At 34.4% G+C, this 22899-nt stretch overlaps 2 protein-coding genes and 1 non-coding gene across 3 annotated transcripts; 1 reads left to right on the top strand and 2 right to left on the bottom strand.

Annotated features, from left to right (window-relative positions):
• Nucleotides 1–9976: 9976 nt before the first annotated feature.
• LOC116118985 lies at nucleotides 9977–12184 on the bottom strand. The gene is made up of 3 exons (XM_031404942.1): nucleotides 11268–12184; nucleotides 10954–11168; nucleotides 9977–10803 (listed from the first exon to the last, which is right to left on the bottom strand). The coding sequence occupies exons 1-3, from the start codon at nucleotides 12182–12184 to the stop codon at nucleotides 9977–9979; spliced, it is 1959 nt and encodes a 652-aa protein (XP_031260802.1).
• Nucleotides 11820–11925, top strand: LOC116119018. The gene has a single exon (XR_004126259.1). It is a non-coding gene; the product is annotated as a small nucleolar RNA R71 (small nucleolar RNA).
• Nucleotides 12185–21265: 9081 nt separating the features above from the next.
• On the bottom strand, nucleotides 21266–22152 carry LOC116119013 (hevamine-A-like). The gene is given in 2 exon segments (XM_031404973.1): nucleotides 21266–21447; nucleotides 21450–22152. Coding segments are annotated over 2 exon segments (885 nt in total).
• Between the last annotated feature and the right edge of the window lie 747 nt (nucleotides 22153–22899).

Below are 22899 nucleotides of genomic sequence, written 5' to 3' on the forward strand. Positions count from 1 at the left end.
TAGGTGGCCATTTTGGGGGAGCTAGAACAGCAGCGAAGGTGCTACAATCTGGTTTTATTGGCCAACCCTCTTTAAAGATTCCTTCCGGATGATTCAGGAGTGTGACAAATGTCAACGGGGGAAATATTTCAAAAAGAGATGAGATGCCGTTGAACAACATCTTGTGGTAGAAATTTTTGACGTTTGGGGGATTGATTTCATGGGTCCTTTCCCAAGTTCCTATGGGAACACGTATATCTTGGTAGCTGTGGATTATGTGTCGAAAGGGTTGAGGCGTTGCATTGCCAACTAATGATGCTAGGGTGGTGATTATTTTGTGAGGAAGAATATTTTCTCAGGTTTGGAGTACCACGAGCAATTATTAGTGATGGAGAATGCATTTTTGCAATAGGCAAATGGATGCACTGCTGAGAAGTATGGAGTGACACATAGAGTGGCAACACCCTATCATCCACAAACGAGCGGGCAAGTAGAACTGTCAAATAGAGAACTAAAGGGGTTTTAGAGAAAACAGTTAATGCTCGGGAAGGATTGGTCACGGAAGTTGGACGATGCTTTATGGGCTTATCGCACCTTCAAAACCCCAATTGGTATGTCTTCGTTCAGATTGGTTTATGGGAAAGCGTGCCACTTGCCGGTGGAACTTGAACATAAGGCATATTGGGCCGTCAGAGTTGAACATGGACTTGAAAGCCGCAGGAGAGGAGGAATGCTGACTTTGAACGAGCTTGATGAGTTTCGTCTCGAAGCATATGAAAATGCCCGGAACTATAAAGAAAAGACAAAAAGGTGGCACGACAAGCACATCCGGGTCAAGGCTTTTGAAGTTGGGCAGAAAGTATTTTTGTTCAACTCTAGACTTAGACTTTCCTCGGAAAACTTAAGTCTAGATGGTCCGGACCATTCACGATAAGGAGGATACATGCATCCGGAGCAGTGGAAGTCACACATGAGGAAAAGGGCACTTTCACAGTTAATGGACAGAGGTTGAAGCCATACATTGAGGGGGTGATGAGTTGCAAGTTCATCCCAATCCGGCTGGACATCCCAACCTAAATGATGGAAAGAGTCAAGCTTCTGACTATAAACAAGCGCTTCTTGGGAGGCAACCCAAGTGTTTTTAACTTTTTGATTTTAATTTTTGTTGTTTGAATTCTTATTTCATTTTTAGTTGTATAAAATTTTATGTTTTTATTGTTTCAGGTGAAGTCTAGAGCCAAGGAAGGTATGAAAATTTTCCAGACTTCGCCGGGCGAAGAAAATTCTTCGCCTCGGTGAAGGACATGAAGAATACCAGGTTTGCTACTGGAGTATTTCGCCGTGGCGAAGTAATTGTTGTCGCCGCGGCGAAGGAAAGGAATTATTGCAAAAAATTGGCTAAGGCATTTCGCCGTGGCGAAGAAATTCTTTGCGAGGCGAAGTTAGCCTTGAACTCTCGGGAAGTTTTCGCCCCGGCGAAGAATTTTTCTTCGCCGCGGCGAAACCTGGGAATTTTAGGGTTTATGCGTGATGAACTTCGCCGCGGCGAAGAGCTTTTTTTATATATACCAACTTTTCCTCTCTCATTTTCACGCCGCCTTGCATCTTGAGTTGAGAGAAAATTTTCCAACTTTCAATCTTTCACTTCTATTTGCTTTTCCAACCAAAAAATCACTCTACAACATTCCTAAACACCAAAACAACCCTTTTCAACAACAAATTTCACAAAAATTTCAAAAAAAATTTGGATCAAAATTTGGGCTTCTTGTTTGGATCATTTTCGGGTCAATTGGTGGTGCAAACGCCTTCATATTGGTAAGATCTCGAAAACCCAAAGCTTTATTTTGGAAAATTTTTAGTCTATAATCGTAGATCTAAAAATTATGGAACTTTTGACTTGAGAAAATTGGGTTTGTTGAGTTGTGATTGTGATTAATGTTGAGAAGTTGTGAGCCAATTGATTGTTAGAAGTGTGGGTGTTGTGATTATTTGGAGTGTTGTGTTGAATTGAAATATCGTAGTTTGGGGGTTGAATTGTGAATTTTTGGAAGTGTGGATTGTTTTTGAATTTTGACGTGGAATTTATTTTAAGGGTATATTGGCTGGAAACCAGTTACTGCCTTAAAAACTGCCTAGCAGTATTTGGCAACCTCGGGTTTAACAACGCCGCGTACACCTTAAAATAGAAAAAATCGTAGATGTGGGGTTGAATTGCGAATTTTTGGAAGTGTGGATTGTTTTTGCAGGTTTGACGTGGCTGTGTTTTTGTAGGTCTACTTCCTGGGGTTATTAGTTTGGATCGAATTCAGTGAATCAATGGCTCCGAAAAAAAAGCCCACGAGCAAGGGGAAGAACGTTGACAACCGGTTGTGAACGAGGCGCCCGTAAATGTTATGAGGAGGTGATCACACAAAAGGAGGGCTTCATCCCTGAACGTGGATTGACAGCAAAACAATCTGTGGACTGGAGTAGGGTAGAAGTTGGGCCATGTTCATGAGTGCTCCTGATGTGCCGGCAGTAGAACCGTTGGTGAGAGAGTTCTATGCCAACTTCCCCGAAAGGCAGGATGAGATTGTGTTTGTACGAGGCGAGGATGTGCCATTTTCAGCAAGGGACATCAACAAATTCTCAACTTGCCCGAAATTGTCACTAATCAGTATGTGGAGTTCAAAAGATCAACCTATGAGGATAATATTATTTGCCGGTCATTGCGAAACTAGGGGCAGCGTGGGAAGTGTCTAAAAAACAGAAAAAGACACTCAAAGGAACATAGTTGACACCAATGGCTCGGCTGTGGCGAGTACTTTGTCTATGCTAAACTAATGCCGGAGACGCACTACAGCACAGTGACTCATGAGAAGGCGGAATTGCTCTACTCTATCACCATAGGAAAAAGTATGGATGTGGGAGACATCATTTATGAGAGTGTCAGGATAGCATCCAAAAGGGGCGATCAAGCTACGTTTTCCCGCATCTCATCACAGCCATGTGCATAAAAGCGGAGGTCATGGTTCAAGATGATGAGCCGCGTATCATCCGGCTCAACTCTAGATGATGACTATTTCAAGAAACACCTTGACCGAACAGAAGTGCCAACCAAGAGCAGGGGCGAAGAGGCAGAGAACGAGCATGGCACATCATCCAGCTCCACAGGGTACAAAAGCGATGATGCAAGAAATGATGGGGATGATGAAAATATGAAGAGACGACAGGATTGGATGATGGAGCGGACACAGAGCATTCATGAATTACTGAGGACAGCTTCAAGGAGCTACAGGTTGACACTTCCGCATATCAATGGGTTGACTGGAACTCAGATGATTGGCCGAAATCAGAGGAAGATGAGGAAGAAGAAGCGGAAGAAGAGAGAAGAAGAAGAAGACTGAACCGGAGCACCTGTTTATGTTTGTTTTAATTGCTTATTTAATTTTTGTCCAGTTGAAACTTTACTCATTTTATTTTGGTTTTGGATTGTGTTTATTTTGTTTAGTTGATTTTTTTTTTTAGTAGTTGTTAAAAGGGCGAGATAGGTTGTAATACTTTCAATTTAGTTGTGAATTCGTTCTAACATGAGGGACACACAGTTTATTGTTTTGACAGATTTTGGATGATGAAAAGTCCGAGAACGGGTGAACATTGTGGAGCGACAATTCATGACTTAACCAGGGAGCATTCTCTACCTTTTTATTGTTATTTGTTTGTCCTTTGTTGTTTTTCTCTATTCCTAACTTATGCATAATGGAACATTGGGACAATGTAATATTTAGTTTGGGGGTAGGGAATAGATTTTGAGTTTAAGGGTATATTGGCTGGAAACCAGTAACTGCCTTAAAAACTGCCTAGCAGTACTTGGCGACCTCGGGTTTAACAACGCCGCTACACCTTAAACTGTAAAATCTTTTAAGGGTATATTGGCTGGAAACCAGTAACTGCCTTAAAAACTGCCTAGCAGTACTTGGCGACCTCAGGTTTAACAACGCCGCGTACACCTTAGAGAAAAAAAAAAAAAAAATTTTTTTTGTGTTGTATTTTCTTTTGGTTGTTCTGTTTTGCCAATGATGAGTGTTATAAATCAATGATGAGAATGATTGTGAATTTTTATTGTTGAGAAATGTTAAGCATTGTTTCAAGTTTACGTTTACTGTGGATTTTGATTGAGGTTTGTTGAGTGGTTCAACCACGATTTTCATTTTTTTTCGGCATGCTTAGATTCATTTTATGCGATTAGGCAAAGTCTTGATATGTTGGTGGATTCTAGAACCTAGTTGAGAAATGCTTGAGGCAAAATTTTAGGATTAGACATGGTTGAGGAGATGATTTAGGGATTTTTGGAATGTTTGAGCCTTTCTAGCCAACCATGATTGAAATTTTCACTAGTCAGCCATTTGAGCCATTTGAACTTTGCTTTATTTTTCTTGGAAAACAACAGATTTGTAAATTCCTTTACCTAAACCTTTATCATACCTTTAGGAATTCGGTCTTAGTGCAAAACCGAGAACGAAACGAGTGTACAATTGAGCAAAAGATTAGTTGGGGTTAAGAGAAGAAAAATGAAGAAAGACCAAAAAGAATGATGTGGGGGTTGAGAGAAAGAATAAAACAAAGGAGGTAGTCACCTCAATTCAATTCTAGTGTTGTGTTATAAAAAAAAAAAAAAAATGTCGAACACAATCTGCCTAGTTTAAGGGTATACCGGTTGGAAACCAGAACCCGCCTTAAAAACTGCCTAGCAGTATTTGGCGACCTCGGGTTTAACAACGTATGTACACCTTAAAGAGTCTCCCTTGCATTTATGGTATCCAAAAGTTAAGAATACAGTTTGAAGACAGTGAATGAGTAGACATGTCGATTGGTGTTGAGAAAGTGTGGGTTTCGATGTGATTTGAGTTTTGCTTAGGATAACCGAGTTCTCTTACTTTGTTTCCTATACTTTTATTGGAGCCCATGACCGAGCCTAACATTACAAGCCTTTAAAGACTTTTGATTCTCATCTGTGTTTATCCTCATTAGTGGAGAGTAGTGATATTGGGCTTATGGAGTCTGCCACCATTTGATAAACTTTACAATTTTTGCATAAAATAATCCGGGAAGTTGGAAGTGGATTGAAGTGGGGATTACCTATTGGTGGACCGATTGAGGAAGACAGTCGATGTAGCTATAACTTCTTGGAATGTCGAACATTTCCTGATAATAAACTTTCAACATTTCTGAGACCTGTGCATGTCTAGGCAATTCATTGTGGCATTTGAGTTTTGTTGATTTTGGTTTTTTCAGTTTGTTTGCATGTTTTCATGTTTTTGTTTTTCGTTGTTGTCTTTATTTCGTTAGTTTGTACTGTATGCTCGGGGACGAGCATCTCTTTAGTTTAGGGGTAGTTGATAATCCTAAATTATACAGTTTTTATTTGATCTTTTGTCGGATTTCAGGTACTTTCTAGTGCATTTTTACCTGAATTGGTGCTTAATTCTTTACTTTTCGTGTTTCAGGTTAAAATGGACTTTTTGAGCGAATAAAGACAAAATTGGATAGTTTTGACTCAGAATTGAGCGGATTTCAGAAGATAGGAGAGTTCCGGAGCAGGACAACGCATGATGAAGCTGTGTTCCAAGGTAGAGAGCCGAAAATCGAAGAATCGAACGAAGAGGCAAGCAGAGTGGCAGTTCATAAATTTCAGAACTTTAAAGGAGCTTCGCCCCGGCGAAGAAATTGTCTTCGCCCGGCGAAGTTAGGCAGAGACGTTTGGAATTTTTATTCTCGCCGCGGCGATAGTCAATTATTCAGTTTTGTAAACGCACAGTTCGTGTGTGCGTGTTTTGGCTGGGTTTTTGGACTAAGTATAAAAGAAAAACTTAACTTTTTTCCAAGGGGCTTGCGCTGTTAGGTTTAGCCGTCTTTTACATTTTCCTTAGAGAAAAAGCTTGAGTTTTTCGGATTGTAAAAGGGAAGATTCAGATTTTGACTAGAAGATTCTCTTTGGGGAGATTTCTTATCTTTCATCTCAGTTTCATTATGTTTAACTTGTTTATTTCTATTTTTCGTTTTGTATTGTTAATTTGGCTATGAACTAATCTTCTATGGGTTAGGGTTTTGATTGTAGTTTGGATTTGAAATGGGTTAAGTATTTGATTGTGTATTTTCCATGTGAAAGCTTTGGTTGTGTGTTACTCTGGAATTAAATGCTGTATGTGATGAACATGATGATTGAGAAATAATTCATGTTAAGCTTCTTGGGTAATCACCATTAGTTTGGATGCTAGAGATAGATTCAAGAATTAATGAAATCAATTTAGGATTCTTGTGCTTAATGAATTTAGAATATTAACCTTCAAATTGTTGGGTGCGGAATGTAATAAGGATGAATAGGCAAACTAGCCGAGAGGGTATGTTAACGTATTAGTGAATCCGATTTACAACCATTGCGCATGAATGTGAAAATAGTGTAACTCTTCGGTTTAACCCATAAAAGTCCAAACGAAGTCAAAACCCTACCCGTTTTAATAGAATGTATGCGTGTGCGTTTGTTTTCTTAGTTAAGATTTAATTCTTTGTTTACTTTCATTTTTGTTTTCTTTTTCATTACAAATTGATCCCACCAATCCAAAGAATTCGATTTCTTCAACTTGATAACGTAGGAAACTTAGTGCTTTGCTACAGTCCTCGTGGGAACGATATCCTACCCATCACTCTATTACTTTATGCGACTAGTGCACTTGCTATTCTTTGCATGTTGTAGTAAACACGCATCAATGCTACCACTAGTCCAAATGATTACAAAGTTCATCACAAAAAGCAAATTTTTTTTTTCTTTGGGGATATCACAAAGTTTTGTTTGGGATTGTATCAAAAACACAAGCATAATAACCACCATGTAACCAATACAAAATACAAACCAAAAACACACAAATAAAATAAACACTTCCTAAAAACAAACTCACCAAACAAAAGAAACAGACTATCAACAATGCAACACAAACCAAACAACAATGCAACACAAATCAAATTCCCACTCCCCCAAACTTAAAGAATGCAATGTCCTCAATGCATGAAAAACAAAAACAAAACAGAAAATATGGAAAATAAAAGATAGAAACTTCCCTGAAAAATGAGAGATTTTTTTTTTTTGCACATGGCCATGGCTGTGTAAAATGACACGGGGTACCCCATGGTGAAGCCTGGAATCTACAAGCTTTTTATCTTTTAACATGGCCACAACTGTGTAAAATAACACAGGGTAGCCTGTGTTTTATTCTGCTCAAAATTGTATTCTTATTCTATCACTTAAGCTTCCCCCAAACTTGTTCCTGAATTACCTCATATGGACCCGTCCATCTTGATTTCAGCTTTCCTGGGAAAAGACGAAGACGACAACTTGCTGTCCCAGCTCGAACTCTTTTTTCATAATGTGCCTATCATGCCATCTCTTTGTCTTCTCCTTGTACAAACTAGCACTCTCGTATGCCCAATGACGAAATCCATTTAGGTCACTCACTTGCAAAAGATGTTTTGCACCTGCACTTTGCACATCAAAATTCAAAAATTTAGTAGCCCAATAAGCTTTGTGCTCTAATTCTACTGGCAGGTGACATGCTTTTCCAAATACTAGCCTATAAGGTGACATACCTAGAGGTGTTTTAAAGGCTGTCCTAAATGCCCATAAAGCATCGTCTAACTTTGTCGCCCAATCTTTTCTAGAGGCACTAACAGTCTTTTCTAATATTCGTTTTAGCTCTCTATTAGAGATCTCTATTTGACCACTAGTTTGGGCATGGTAAGGAGTGGCTACCTTGTGTGTGACTCCATATTTCTTTAAGAGTGTATTAAATTGGTGATTACAAAAATGCTTCCCACCATCACTTATGATTGCCCTAGGAGTTCCATATCTAGTGAAAATATTCCGCCTAAGGAATTTGAGTACTGTTCTAGAATCATTAGTTTTGGTGGCAATTGCCTCCACCCATTTAGAAACGTAATCTACTGCCACAAGTATAAAAGCGTTTCCATACGATGATGGAAACGGTCCCATGAAATCAATACCCCAAATATCAAAAATTTCACATACCAATTTATTATTTAAAGGCATCTCATCTTTCTTAGAAATATTACCTATTCTTTAGCAACGATCACAAGAGGATAAATACCTTTGAACATCCCAAAACACAATGGGCCAATAAAAATCTGATTGCAACACCTTTGCCGCTATGCGATTCACCACGAAATGCCCTTCGGTTTCTCTATCATGGCAATGACTCAAAATAGCTCCAATCTCTTCTTTCGGCACACATTTTTTGAACAACTTGATCTGCACATAGTTTGTACAAGTAAGGGTCTTCCCACAGATAATATTTGACATCAGCAAAAAATTTCTTCGTTTTTTGGAATGTGGAATGCTTTGGAATCTAGCCTCCTGCAAGAAAATTAGCCAAATCAGCAAACCATGGAGATTTAGAAAAAGGAGAGTTAAGAGATAGAATTTGCTCATTAGGAAATTCTGCACTAATATCTCCCTTTTCAAGGATTGAATTATCTAGTCGAGATAAATGATCAACAACTTGATTTTCTGTCCCCTTTCGATCTTTAATCTCCAAATCAAACTCTTGAAGTAGAAGGACCCATCTGATAAGGCATGGTTTGGCATCCTTCTTAGCAAAGAGATGTCGTAGAGTTGCGTGATTTGTGTAGACTATGGATTTCGTGCCTATGAGGTAGGATCTAAACTTCTCGAATGCAAAGACCACTGCTAGTAATTCTTTCTCGGTTGTTGTGTAGTTCAGTTGTAGACCATTTAAGGTATGACTGGCATAGGATATGAACTGAAACATTTTGTCTTTCCTTTGACCGAGAGCAGCACCAATGGCATAGGTATTCGTGTCACACATAATTTCAAAAGGGTTGTTCCAATCTGGTACGACCACTATTGGTGTTGTCACTAGCTTCTCCTTTAGCAAATTAAAGGCATGCAAACATTCAAAATCAAAGTTAAATTTTATATCCTTGGCAAGAAGATTAGATAGAGGTTTTGCAATTTTTGAGAAATCTTTAATAAATCTTCTATAAAATCCCACATGGCCAAGGAAATTTCTGACTGCTCGAACCGTCGTTAGGCCCTGGGGGGGGGGGGGGGGTAATTTTTCAATCACTTCCACTTTTGCTTTATCAACCTCAATCCCTTGCTCAGAGATCTTATGTCCAAGCACGATACCTTCTTGTACCATAAAATGGCACTTCTCCCAATTTAGCACAAGATTTGATTCCTCACAATGCTGTAAAACTAACGCAAGATTTTGCAAACAAGATTCAAAGGTTAGTCCATATAACGTAAAATCATCCATGAAAATTTCTAGAAATTTTTCAGTCATGTCAGAGAAAATTGCCATCATACAACGTTGGAAAGTAGTTGGCGCATTACATAAACCAAATGGCATACGTCGATAAGAGAACGTGCCATAAGGACAAGTAAATGTTGTTTTCTCTTGGTCCTTTGGAGTAATAGGAATTTGATAATAACCAGAATAGCCATCAAGAAAACAGTAAAATTTATTACTCGCTAATCTCTCTAACATCTGATCAATAAATGGCAATGGGAAATGATCTTTTCTAGTGGCAGAATTTAATCTTCTATAGTCTATACACACACGCCATCCAGTTACCATCCTAGTAGGGATAAGCTCATTATTTTCATTCTTCACTACAGTCATTCCCCCTTTCTTAGGCACCACTTGCACAGGACTAACACAAATACTATTAGAGATAGGATAAATAATACCTGCATCAAGTAATTTTACCACTTCCTTTTGTACCACTTCTTGCATGGCAGGATTTAATCCCCTTTGTGGTTGTATTGTTGGCTTGAAATTCTCTTCCAAGAGGATCTTATGCATGCATATGGAAGGGCTTATTCCCTTGATATCAGCAATTGTCCATCCCATAGCGTTCTTGTGCTTCTTCAAAATGTCTAGCAGTGACTTCTCCTCCAAATCTGTCAAAGATGCAGAAATAATCACGGGGTAAGCATCTTTATGTGAAGGAAGGGTTTAAGTTCAAGTTTAGGAGTCTCATTAGGTGTTTTATGCAAATCCTCCTTTAGCTCCATATTATTATCAGTAAGAGATTCATTCTCTAACGCTTCAGCTTCTTCTCTGAAGCACGGGTCTTCATCTTCTGTTGTGCTTGACTCCATTAGACATCTCTCTAAAGAGTCCTTCTGCGAAACTTCTTCTCTGTGATCACCTACAATCTCACCAAAACTGTCAGAGTGAAAACAAGATTCAATATAAAATGTAGTAGGATTTTTCATGGCTTTATGGACATCAAACACTATTTCTTCGTCATTTAGTCTTAGAATTAATTTTCCTTGTTGTACGTCTATTAAAGCACGAGCTGTCGCCAAAAATGGATGTCCCAAAATTAGAGGCACCTCTTGGTCCTCCTCCATATCAAGAACTACAAAGTCCACTAGAAAGATAAATTTGTCGACCTTTAACAAAATGTCTTCAACAATGCCTTTAGGTCGTTTGATTGATCTATCAGCAAGCTGGAGCGACATGGTCATCTCTTTTACTTCTCCAAGTTCTAGCTTCTTGAAAATTGATAAAGGCATTAAATTAATACTAGCACTTAAATCACACAATGCTTTATCAAAGAATGAATCTCCTAATGCACAAGGTATAGTAAAACTCTCTGGATCTCTCAGTTTAGGAGGTAATTTATTTTGCAGTACGACACTGCATTCTTCAGTGAGCATAATTGTCCCATGCTCCTCGATCTTCCGCTTGTTAGAAAAGATGTCTTTTAAGAACTTTGCATAACTAGACATCTGTGCTAATGCTTCAGCAAATGGAATATTTATTTGCAATTTCTTAAAGACCTCTAAAAACTTTGAAAATTGTTGATCCAGTTTATCCTTTCTAATTCTATCAGGATAAGGAAATTTTGATACATCTTTTTCAATAACAATAAAATCATAATTTGATGTACCTTTTCCTTTACCTTTTGCAATTTCCTTTACCTTAGTCTCTGTCTTATTTTCTGAATTCGCTTTCTTTTCTTCAATAGAGACTGGTAACTCCGCTTCACTTTCCACCTTCTTTTGTGATTCTTCTTCACTAACCACCTTTCCATCCCTCAAGGTTATGGCCTTACATTGCTCATTCGGGTTCTTTTCTATGTCACTTGATAAATGCCCTTGTTGTCTACCCGAAATGATATTGGCCAACTGGCCAATTTGAGCTTCTAAATTCTTGATGGAAGCCTCTTGATTCTAAATTCTTATCTCTGTAGTACTCAAGAACTTCGCCATCATCTCCTTTAAATTTGATTTCTTCTCTTGAGATTGAAAACCTGGCAATGGAGGTTTCACTTGATTGTTGTTACTCCAATAGAAATTTGGGTGATTCCTCCACCCCAGATTATATGTTTCATTGTATGGATTATTATTAGGCTTGCGAAAATTTGAAACATAGTTAGCTTGATTAGGCATAGAATTAACAGCAAACATGTTACCTGATTGACACTCATGGTTAGGGTGATCTTGGCCACAAAAATCACACATAGAAGCAACTATTACGGGTTTTTGCATTTGAAGTCCATCAATCTTCTTATTTAATGCCTGCATTTGTGCTGCCAAAGCCGTGATAACATTTATGTTATGAACACCCGACGTTCTTCTCACAGGCAACCTCTTTATCGGCCATTGATAAGAGTTTGAAGCCCTTTCCTCCAGCAATTCATAAGCTTGTTCTGGTGTCTTCTTACCTAAAGTACCACTCGCAACATCATTGATCATATTTCGAACTTCACTATTAAGACCATTATAGAATGTCTGCACTTGCAGCCAAACCGGTAATTCATGGTGGGGACATCTCCGGAGCATGTCCTTGAACCTTTCCCATGCTTCGTATAGTGACTCTGTATCCACCTGCATAAACATAGTAATATCATTACGCAATTGTGCAGTCTTTGCAGGAGGAAAATACCTACTCATGAATTTTTGTGTCATTTGCTCCCAGGTTGTAATCGAGTCTGTTGGTAATGAGGTCAACCAACTCTTAGCTTTGTCTCTTAATGAAAATGGGAACAATCTTAGTCTTATAGCTTCATCAGAAACTCCATTGTGCTTAAAAGTATCACAAATATCCAGGAAATTTGCAATATGTAAGTTGGGATCTTCATGTGCCAAACCACCAAACTGCATTGACTGTTGAATCATCTAGATGATTGCTGGCTTTATCTCAAAGGTGTTGGCATTGATCACTGGTCGTCGAATACTCGATGTCGCTCCATTTAGAGATGGGGTAGATTACTCGTTTAGTGTACGAGTTGCTGGTGGTGTTCTGTTATTTGGGTTATCGTGATCACCATGATCTCCCTTTTGATTGCTCTCTTTCTTGCGTGAAAAGTACGCTCTATCTCAGGATCAAATGCTAGTAAAATCTTTCCAAAAGCTTTGGTCATACACTAGCAGAAACACCTATTGGTTTCCAATAAAAAACAAATAAAATAAAATAAAATTCTCAAAGTAACATGTAATCTTAAAATAATCACAAACAATCTGATGATCCCCGGCAGCAGTGCCAAAAACTTGATGTGACTAAATCAACCTTAGCAAGTGCATTAGTCGTGTTCAAGTAATAAAGTGATGAGTTGAGTATCGTTCCATAGAGATCAAAGCAATTATTCGTAATTACCCAAAACTACCTAATGTTATTTGAGAAAACGAAAGTTTAGAGTGTAAAACTAATGGATTAAAAATAACTAAATTGAACAAATAAACTATGTGAAGAACTTTGCAATATTAATCAAGTTAGGGTACAGATTTCCCCCTAATTATGCTTAACAACCACTCTTAATATCCGTTTGTTCTATGAATTGGTAGGATTCTTCTAAGGCCAATTATCCTTATTCAGGCATAATATTCAACTTACTACAAATCCTTATTTTGTTACTCTGAAATTAGGAAGCATAAATTCATCAATCCCTTACGACTAATTCGCCCTATTCGGTTATGAATTAGATGGACCACAAATTAATCCTAAAATCTCTATTCGACTACTTCTAGTTTTAATATGTTGTGCAATGTTATTCCCAAAGAACAATTATGAATAGGAATTAAGCAATAAACCCTAACTTCTCTATTTGAAACATCATCAAGGTAATTGAATCAATCCAACATTCATAAAGCATTAAACCTAAACTCTTGCACAAATTCATAAACATAAATCTGGTATTAAGAATAAAAATTGTTCAAAACATAATTAGGGTTCCATCATCCCCTAATAAAAGAGATTTACTCCATCCCAAGAACAAAGAAAGAAATAGAGAAGAAAGAAAACATAATCAGGCTTGAAAATAAATAAAAATCAAACTCTTAAATCTGATCTTTAGTCTTCAAGCCCCAAGAATGCGTCTTCTCCTCTCAAAATTTTAGGGGTGAGCGCGGGTAATGGGCAGAACCGAAACTTGCGAGTAGAACCGAAACCGGAACCTACTTGGAACCCACACTGTGCGGGTAGGTTCCGGTTCCATTTTATTGGAATCGATACTATGCGGTTCTGGTTCCGGTTCTTATGTGTAGAGGAACCGAAAACAGAAACCGAAACCTAAACCTGAAACGGGTACCCGGTTTGGAACCTGCTTGGAACCTGTAGCGGGTACCCGGTTTAAAACCTGTTTAGAACTTGTTCTGGAACCTGGGCTGTAATGAAATATTTGTGAATAATGGGGGGTTTCTATAATTTTACATATAAAAAAATTTAAAATAGAAAAAGTTAAATTTTTAGAATAATCTAATTAAATAAATATACAATTATACTTATTACATATAAACTACACCATATTAAAAACTTTAATATATTAATATTAAAATTTTGATTAATTAAGTGTATAATTGGAATTAGGATCCAATTAAAAGTGTTTTAATGTTATTAAAAGAATTATTTTTGAATAAAATAGTATATTTGATTGAATAATAATATATTTAGTTATTTACTTCAATTATCAAGTTCTAAGTATATCTATAATAAATTAGTAATTAATTAATTATACATGATAAATTGATAAACATTGATAAATTTAATTACTAGTTAAATATCATACTTAATCAATTATAACATTACATTATAGTTAAATGATTACTTAATTAATTATAATTTTATAATATTACTTTAATTGATTTATAGTATAATTAACTATAGCATTACATTAATTGATTACTACTTAATTAATTGACTTATAATATTTAGTATATTACTTAATTAAATAATTAGAAATTTAATTAATTATAGCATTACATTATAGATTTATAGTATAATTACTTAATCAATTATAACATTTCATTATAAACATTAGTACAATACTTAATTAAATGATTAGAAATTTAATTAATTATAATATTACATTAAATATTTATAGTATGATTACTTAGTTCACTATAACATTACGTTATAGTATGATCACATAATTAATTATAATATTATATGATTAAATGATTACTTAATTGATTATGACATTATATTATAAACATTAGTAATTATTAATTTACTTCATAAACATTAGCACAATATTTAATTAAATGATTATAAATTAAATGATTATTTAATTAATTATAACAATCTATTATAAATAAATAAATTATAATATTATAGTAAATATTTATAGTATAATTACTTAATTCATTATAATATGATTACATAATTAATTATAACATTACATAATTAGATGATTATTTAATTGATTATGACATTATATTATAAACATTAATTATAACATTACATTATAAACAAATGATTACTTAATTAAATTATAATATTATTACATTACATTATATTATGATCATTTATTTAATTATAGTATTATATATTTAAATGATTACTTAATTAGTTATAAATTTATAACATTATATTATAAACATTAGCAATTTACTATATTATTACATTACTTAATTAAATGATTAAAAATTTAATTAATTATAATATTACATTATAGATTTATAGTATGATTATTTAATCAATTATAACATTCTATTATAAATATTAATATATTAATTAAATGATTAGAAATTTAATTAATTACAATATTAAATTATAGATTTGTAGTATGATTACTTAATTCATTATAACATTACATTATATTATGATCACATAATTAATTATAACATTACATAATTAAATGATTACTTAATTGATTATGATATTATATTATAAATATTAGTAATTCACTATATAAACATTAGCACAATACTTAATCAAATGATTAGAAATTTAATTAATTATAACATATTAACATTACATTATAAATTTATAGTATGATTACTTAATTAATTGTAACATTATACTATAAACAAATGATTACTTAATTAAATTATTACGTAATTAATTATAACATTATTACATTACATTATATTATGATAACTTAATTAATTATAACATTAAATAGTTAAATGATTACTTAATTAATTATAAATTTATAACATTACATTATAAACATTAGCAATTTACTACATTATTACATTACTTAATTAAATGATTAAAAATTTAATTAATTATAATACTACATTATAGATTTATAGTATGACTACTTAATCAATTATAACATTCCACTATAGACATTAGTACATTAATTAAATGATTAGAAATTTAATTAATTACAATATTAAATTATAGATTTATAGTATGATTACTTAATTCGTTATAACATTACATTATAGTATGATTACATAATTAATTATAACATTACATAATTAAATGATTACTTAATTGATTATGATATTATATTATAAATATTAGTAATTTACACAATACTTAATTAAATGATTAGAATTTTAAGTAATTATAACATTACATTATAAATTTATAGTACGATTACTTAATTAATTATAACATTATATTATAAACATTAGTACAATACTTAATTAAACGATTAGAAATTTAATTAATTATAATATTACATTATAGTTAAATAACATATTACTTACTTAATTATAACATTACAATTTACATTGTAATATGATCACTTAATTAATTATAACATTACATAATTAAATGATTACTAATTAATTATGACATTATATTATAAACATTAAACATTAGTAATTAATTAAATGATTAGAAATTTAATTGATTATAACATTACATTATTGTTAAATAATTACTTAATTAATTATAACATTGCATTATAGTATGATCACTTAATTATGTATAACATTACATAGTTAAATGATTACTTAATTAATTATAAATTTATAACATTACATTATAAACATTATTAATTTACTACATTAGTCATTAGTACATTACTTAATTAAATGGTTAAAAATTCTAATTAATTGTGACATTACATTATAAATTTGTAGTATGATTACTTAATTAATTATAACATTATATTATAAATATTAGTACAATATTTAATTAAATAATTAGAAATTTAATTAATTATAACATTATATTATAAATGTATAGTATGATTACTTAATTAATTATAACATTACATTATAATTAAATAATTACTTAATTAATTACAACATTGCTATATTATATTATAAACATTAATAATTTATAAGATTAAATTTACTACATTAGTATTTAGTAGGGGGAGAATCAAAGAAGTTGGTGACAATTTCTAACTTTCTATATTGTTGTTTGTTTGAACGATTTTGGTGAAGTTATTTGATGTGAATTGTGATGAATAATTGTTTATGTTTTGGTTTTGATTGAGGAATTTTATGTGAATTGTGATGAATTGATTGAATTCAAGTGTTGCCTAGAGATTAGAGGATTTATGGGTTACATTGGACACAAATGAATGAGTAATCAAAATTTGTTAGGGGTGTATTTGTAAACTTTTAAGGTAATTTTGTCATTTTTAAACTAATATGGGGGTAATTGATTTTTTATAGGGTACCCAGGAAAGGAACCAGAACCTGCATTTTAGGTTCTGGTTCCTTGAATTTAAGAACCTGCACTGTGCGGTTCCGGTTCCTTTTTTTGGGAACCTGTACTGTGCGGTTCCGGTTCTGGTTCCGATTCCGATTCCCCCGAAAAATATAGGGTACCTAGAACCGCTTACCTCTACTAAAGAATATGCAAAATTCGTACCTTGACAACTGATCTCAATTATACTTAAATACCCAAAAGAGTCTTAAGTGGAAAAGGAAATAAAAACTGATAAAAACGCCCTAATAGTTTCCGCCACAACCCTGGCCGTGGCCAAATTTAAGTCACCATAGCCTAGGGCATGGTGCTTCCTGGTCTCTTTGTTTTCTCTTTGTTCCACCACCATGACCATGGTGAACTACCAAGGCATGGCCGTGGCCTTCAAGAATGTTAGGTAATCTCAACTTCTTTAAGCTTTAAGTCCCAATTTCATTCCAATTCTCCAATCTACTCAATCAAAGCCTGAAAAACACAAAAGTTATCCAAATCAATAGGTAACCATTCATATCTCAAACTTAACAAAAACAAACATCAAAACAAAGGAAACAAATGAGAAGTTAACTAAACTAACATCAAAACAGTCCTAAAAACACTCAAATCATGCAACTTCTCAGTGGTGTTTGCCATAGGCACTCCGACGCTCAAGTTATTAAGGTTGAGGGAGTCTAATTTAGTAAGGGTTAGGGAGAGAAAAGGTTACCAGAAGTCTAGTCGGAGACTGTAACTACGGCTGTAATGCGAAGTTCTCAAGAGTAGGAACTCCGGGGTCTGAAGGTGTAATCTGTCTATCCCTTGCGAGAGGGCTGACCTTTGGTTAAATAGCGACTGCAGGGTCTTCGAATCCTGGTGGGACAGGGAGTCCTTGCAGTTGTGGTTTTGTGAAAGAGTGGAGCCTTTGTCTCCCTTACCTCAATAGGAAAGGAAGTCCCAGCGTGTCTAGGATACAAATCATAGATGAATTAGGGTATTGGTTGACCTCTTTAGTAGAGTTTAGATAGTATCGGAGTGCGTAGGCGACCCTACGCTCCAAGTAGATCTTAAGTCTAGAAGGTGTTCTAGGATCAGAGGGCCTGGGCCCAGATAAGCTAGCAATGAGGCCTAAACGAATCGGGCCTCTGCTGATTGGGTCCAAATGGTGAGCAACTGGGTAGGCGTACTGAATGGAGCTCATCTGCAGAACTCTGTTGTGGGCCCAATTAGAATTGGGCCATAGCTTTCATCTTTGTTGAAGGTGTCTTCGTCTTTGGGCCTATTTGGGTCGAGGACCTTTTTTGGCCCTAACAATTATCATCATCATCATCGTCGTCGTCGTCGTCATCGTCATCATCCTTATTGTCATCGTCATCGTGGTCGTCGTCGTGGTCATCATCATCATCATCGTCATCGTCATCGTCATCGTCATCGTCATCGTCATTGTCATCATAGTCGTCGTCATCATCATCATCATCATTATTATTATTATTATTATTATCATCATCATCATCATCATCATCATGATTATTATTATGATTATTATGATTATTATTATTATTATCATCATCATCATCATCATCATTGTAAAACCCCTCCCTAGCCGGATATTTCCTAAGTATCCCTTGACCATTGAGAATCAAGAAAATGCACTCTTAGGAAAGAAGATTATTTTTAAAATGCTATTTAAAGAATAAACTAGTAGTTTAAAAACATATATTTTCTTTTTTCTAAACTATAATAAGTTCATTGTACAAGTCAAACAATATAGTTTCCTTTCTTGGAGAAAATTATGAAATCCATAGTAATACTTATTAGAACATACACTTTTTTACAATTTTTACTAGCAATTTGATTTCCTTTATTAATACAAACATATATACTCCATTATAACATGGACATATTTACTGCATTATGAGATCTAAACATAATTACTACACTAAATACTAGCAAAACCATTCAATAGTCATAATTAAAACATCCCTTCATGCTTATAGTGTCCCTTGGAATCCTCTCTCAGCTTCATGCCTTAATCCTTTCCTGCAAAACATTTTAAAACATTTCATGGGGTGAGCGCTAATCGCTCAGTAAGGGAATATGGCTATTTATAAACTATTAAGGTTCATTATACAAGTATATTACTTAGGACCTTACCTACCTACAAGACATGACCTTCATTCATTGACATTAACAAGTTCATACAACATGTCATACACTTTGGACTTTTCTCATAAACATAAGTCATAACATAACCATACATAAAATAACATAGAACATATATGACTTATGCAATATTCATAAACATGGCATGCCTATTTCTTTTGTCTTTGTACTTGATGTTTTCATTAGTCTTTATTATCCGATCAGATTCATTTGAACCATTACCTTGTTCTTGGTCGTCACCTCAAAGGACTCATGGTTTCCATAAGAATTCCATTCCTCTGATCTTGGTTTATACCTCAAGAGACTCATGGAATTCATTCTTTAACATTTCATAAATTTTTCATAAGACAACTAAATAAGCTATATGCATTACCATTATGAATGCAAACATATGGACTAACATCTCCCATGCTCAATCATACTATATTCTCCTACTAAACTTCTTAACTTAATTCATTTAATTTCTCATACAATTCAAGGAATTTTGGTATTAAGTTTATTCAGGGGTTTATTAGAATTAGAAACAAATGGGAATTTCCATTAAGAAGGTGGATGCCATACAGTTCGTTACTTTCAAGCAATTTTTCCATTATCTTCTAATTCGAATTTATTTTTGGCTAAAACATAAAAGTTTTAGGTCTGTTTCTCAACTTTTTAACACTTCAAGAATCAACTCAATCGGACTTCTATAACTTCAGTTATGACTGATTCAGTGAAGCATGTACAGTATAAGTCCTAAAAAGCCAAATCCGAATTCTATTCATTTTAACCATGTCACCTTCATTTGCACATTCATATCATTTGCCATGTCATTCTAAGTATAAAAGGCCATAAAAACCTCCCTTTTTACAGAACCAAAAAGTGCCAAAACATCGTCCAACTACAAATCTCTTAATTGGCATAATCATCCTCCATATGCACACATACACCAATCAACACACCCATTTAAACAATCCATAGCCAAAACATAGTATCACACTCATATTAACATAAATAAATATAAGTTTGATAGACCCTATGTGTTATCAATTGTAGTCATAAGGGAGATTTTTTCCTTACCTTAGTATTCAAAGCATAAAGACACTCCTCTTTAGCTCCAAAGGTTCACCCTTTCTACCTTACACACATAACCACTTATGAATTTCTCTTTTAACTAAAAATCAGAATAACTAGGGTTTTGAAACTCACCTTAAACCCTGAAATTGAAGTTCTTTAAGTGTGGATGGTGATCTCCTTTGAAATTCAACTTGAAATCCTATGAAAATTTTAGAGAGAGAGCTTGAATTTAAGCCTTTAATGGAGGAGAATGAGACTTGAAGAAGAGAGTTTGATATTCTAAGAGTGTTGGCCGACTTAACCAAGGAAATATCTTATAAATATTTCATTTTTTTTTAATTCCCAAATGGGATTGGCCATCAAAGTTAGAGATATGGGTCATTTGGCATAAATTTTGCATATAAAGGCATTTTGGTCATTTCTACTACAATATAATGATTAACACTCATTTAATGCCATTTGACTTCTTTAAAACACTTAGTAATTAAGCAATCCCATTAGGTAAATGACTAATTCACCCTTGGTACACTTTTATGGATACTTAATTCATATGAATTTGTATAAAAAGACTATTATACCCTTGGTTACCGTTTACGCCATTTAACCATAGCAATCAACTTTATGACCATTCTACCCTCATTTCTCTTCAATGACATCACCCCTTACACTTTATAATGGCCACATCTCGAAATACATGTAAATTGACCATTTTATCTTTCCATTCAAAAAAAGAAAATTACTTGAAAAGGTAAATTTCATACCTTTGGGCATCAGAATAATAACGCGGGGTTTACAATCATCATCATCAAAGTTATTTATTTGATTTAGTATCATTATTTTGATAACTTATGGGAATCATTGTTGATTATGGAGTTTGATTACCAAAGTAGGACATTACTCAAATAACCAAAGTTCCATAAATTACTCACATAACTAAATTTACATACGTTACTCAAAATAATTAAAGTTCCATGCATTACTTGAATAACTAAGGGTGAGTTTGGGTAACTATTTATGATACTATTTGGGTTCTAATTTTTAGAATATGCATTTGTTTTATTGGTCAGGGAATTATATCTAAAAAATTTGATTCTTGACATATTTGACCATTCTGTTTGTGGAGTCTGCCATCACCATAATCCAAAACACAAAGAGGGAATGAAAAAACTCATTCACACATCGCTTTTAATGGAAGAACTGTACCCACTTTGATCATCATAGTACTTAGACCAAAGCATTACACCTCCATACTTTTCAGAACTTTTGATGGCTGGGAGTACTGTGGAAGTTAAATAAGTTGCCGGAATGAATCCACTTCCAACTGCAGCTGGAGCAGCAGGAAGTCCTAAGAAATTTTGGTTGCTGGAATATCAGAAGTCCATTGTTTCCATGCATCTTCTAAGTTTCTAATATTACCAGATGTGTATTGGCATGGAGGGTTGTTATAAAATTGGACCCAAACATGATCAAACAATCCCGTTTGAAGGGCACCTCCAACCCAAGCGTCAGGATAAGGACACTGTGGAGCTGCGGTTAAGTATACTTTTTTACCGTTTTTCTTGTACCCAGAAAGGTACCTTGCAAGATCGTCCCAGTAATGGTTTGTTCCTCCTTCAATATCGAAATCGATCCCATCCAAAAAAGCGTCACCGAGAGGGCGATCCGATGATTTTCCTCCCAAGAAGTTGTTCCAGAGATAAATTGCAACTTGTCTAGCATCCTCAGAGGAGGTAAGGTAGTAGCTCCCTGCACCTCCTCCAATTGAAAGCATTACTTTAATTCCTTTAGCTTGACAAGATTTTATGTCAGAGCTGAGTTTAGTGCAGCCCTTAACGGATGGATCGCAGTGACCAGCAAGATTGAGTGTGGGAATCTGACCATTCCCAAACGTTGGAAGAAAAGCTATGTTCACAAAGTCATAGTTAACTGTGGCACAAGTCTCTGCCAAGGTACCTTCATTCCCATTCTGGCCCCAATAGATGGCAATTCCACCAGCATCAATACCTGTCACGAGAACTAGACTTGCAGTGAAAAGCAATGCTATAGAAATTGATGCCATTCTTTACGATGGCTTTTTAACTATTTACTTCACTAACAATTTCTTCTTCTGTGCTCAAAAGTGTTGAAGAAGAATGTTATTTATAGGACAAAACACGACCACTTAATTGGCCATAATTCTGTTGTTTAGTGCATAAATTAGATTCATCTACCACATAAAATTTGTTTCCTTTATACGGCTTGTTCGAAAATCATGAGTATCCATGGCTTTTAGTATATATATCAATGCAATTAGCTTACAAGATATTATGATCTGTCTACTATGTATTGTACTGCTGTTTTGTGATCTTATAATTGTCTCTCTAATGGAATTAATTGCCTCCTGTTTTATGGTCTTACAATTGTCTGTTTCGCTCGAATTGCTTATTCATAGACATATTAAGCATCAAACATGACTCAGTGGCGGCAAAATGACAAACGCAAGAATTCTGAATAGATAAGAACCATAATCATATTTTTAGAATCAGCAACCAATTTTATGGTCTTTAGCTCAGCGTGTCGGTCATGCAACACTTTATTCAATATTTTGTGAAAGCCTTAAAGGCAGAGCGATAAGAAGTAAATATAGCCTGTTTGACATTAGGAGACAAGTAAATGTACTCTGTACTGGACTTCAACTTATATTAAAAATACCTTCCACGGAAAGTTCTCAGAAATTGGATTGGAAACTTCATTAATAGAGCTTGTATTAGATGTTTGATATCCTGCCATAGCAACGTATTGATTAATTTGAAACCAAATATTTATT

This window comes from Pistacia vera, unplaced genomic scaffold (assembly GCF_008641045.1).
Source record: "Pistacia vera cultivar Batoury unplaced genomic scaffold, PisVer_v2 Contig869, whole genome shotgun sequence".
In the NCBI taxonomy this organism is placed as follows: Eukaryota; Viridiplantae; Streptophyta; class Magnoliopsida; order Sapindales; family Anacardiaceae; genus Pistacia; species Pistacia vera.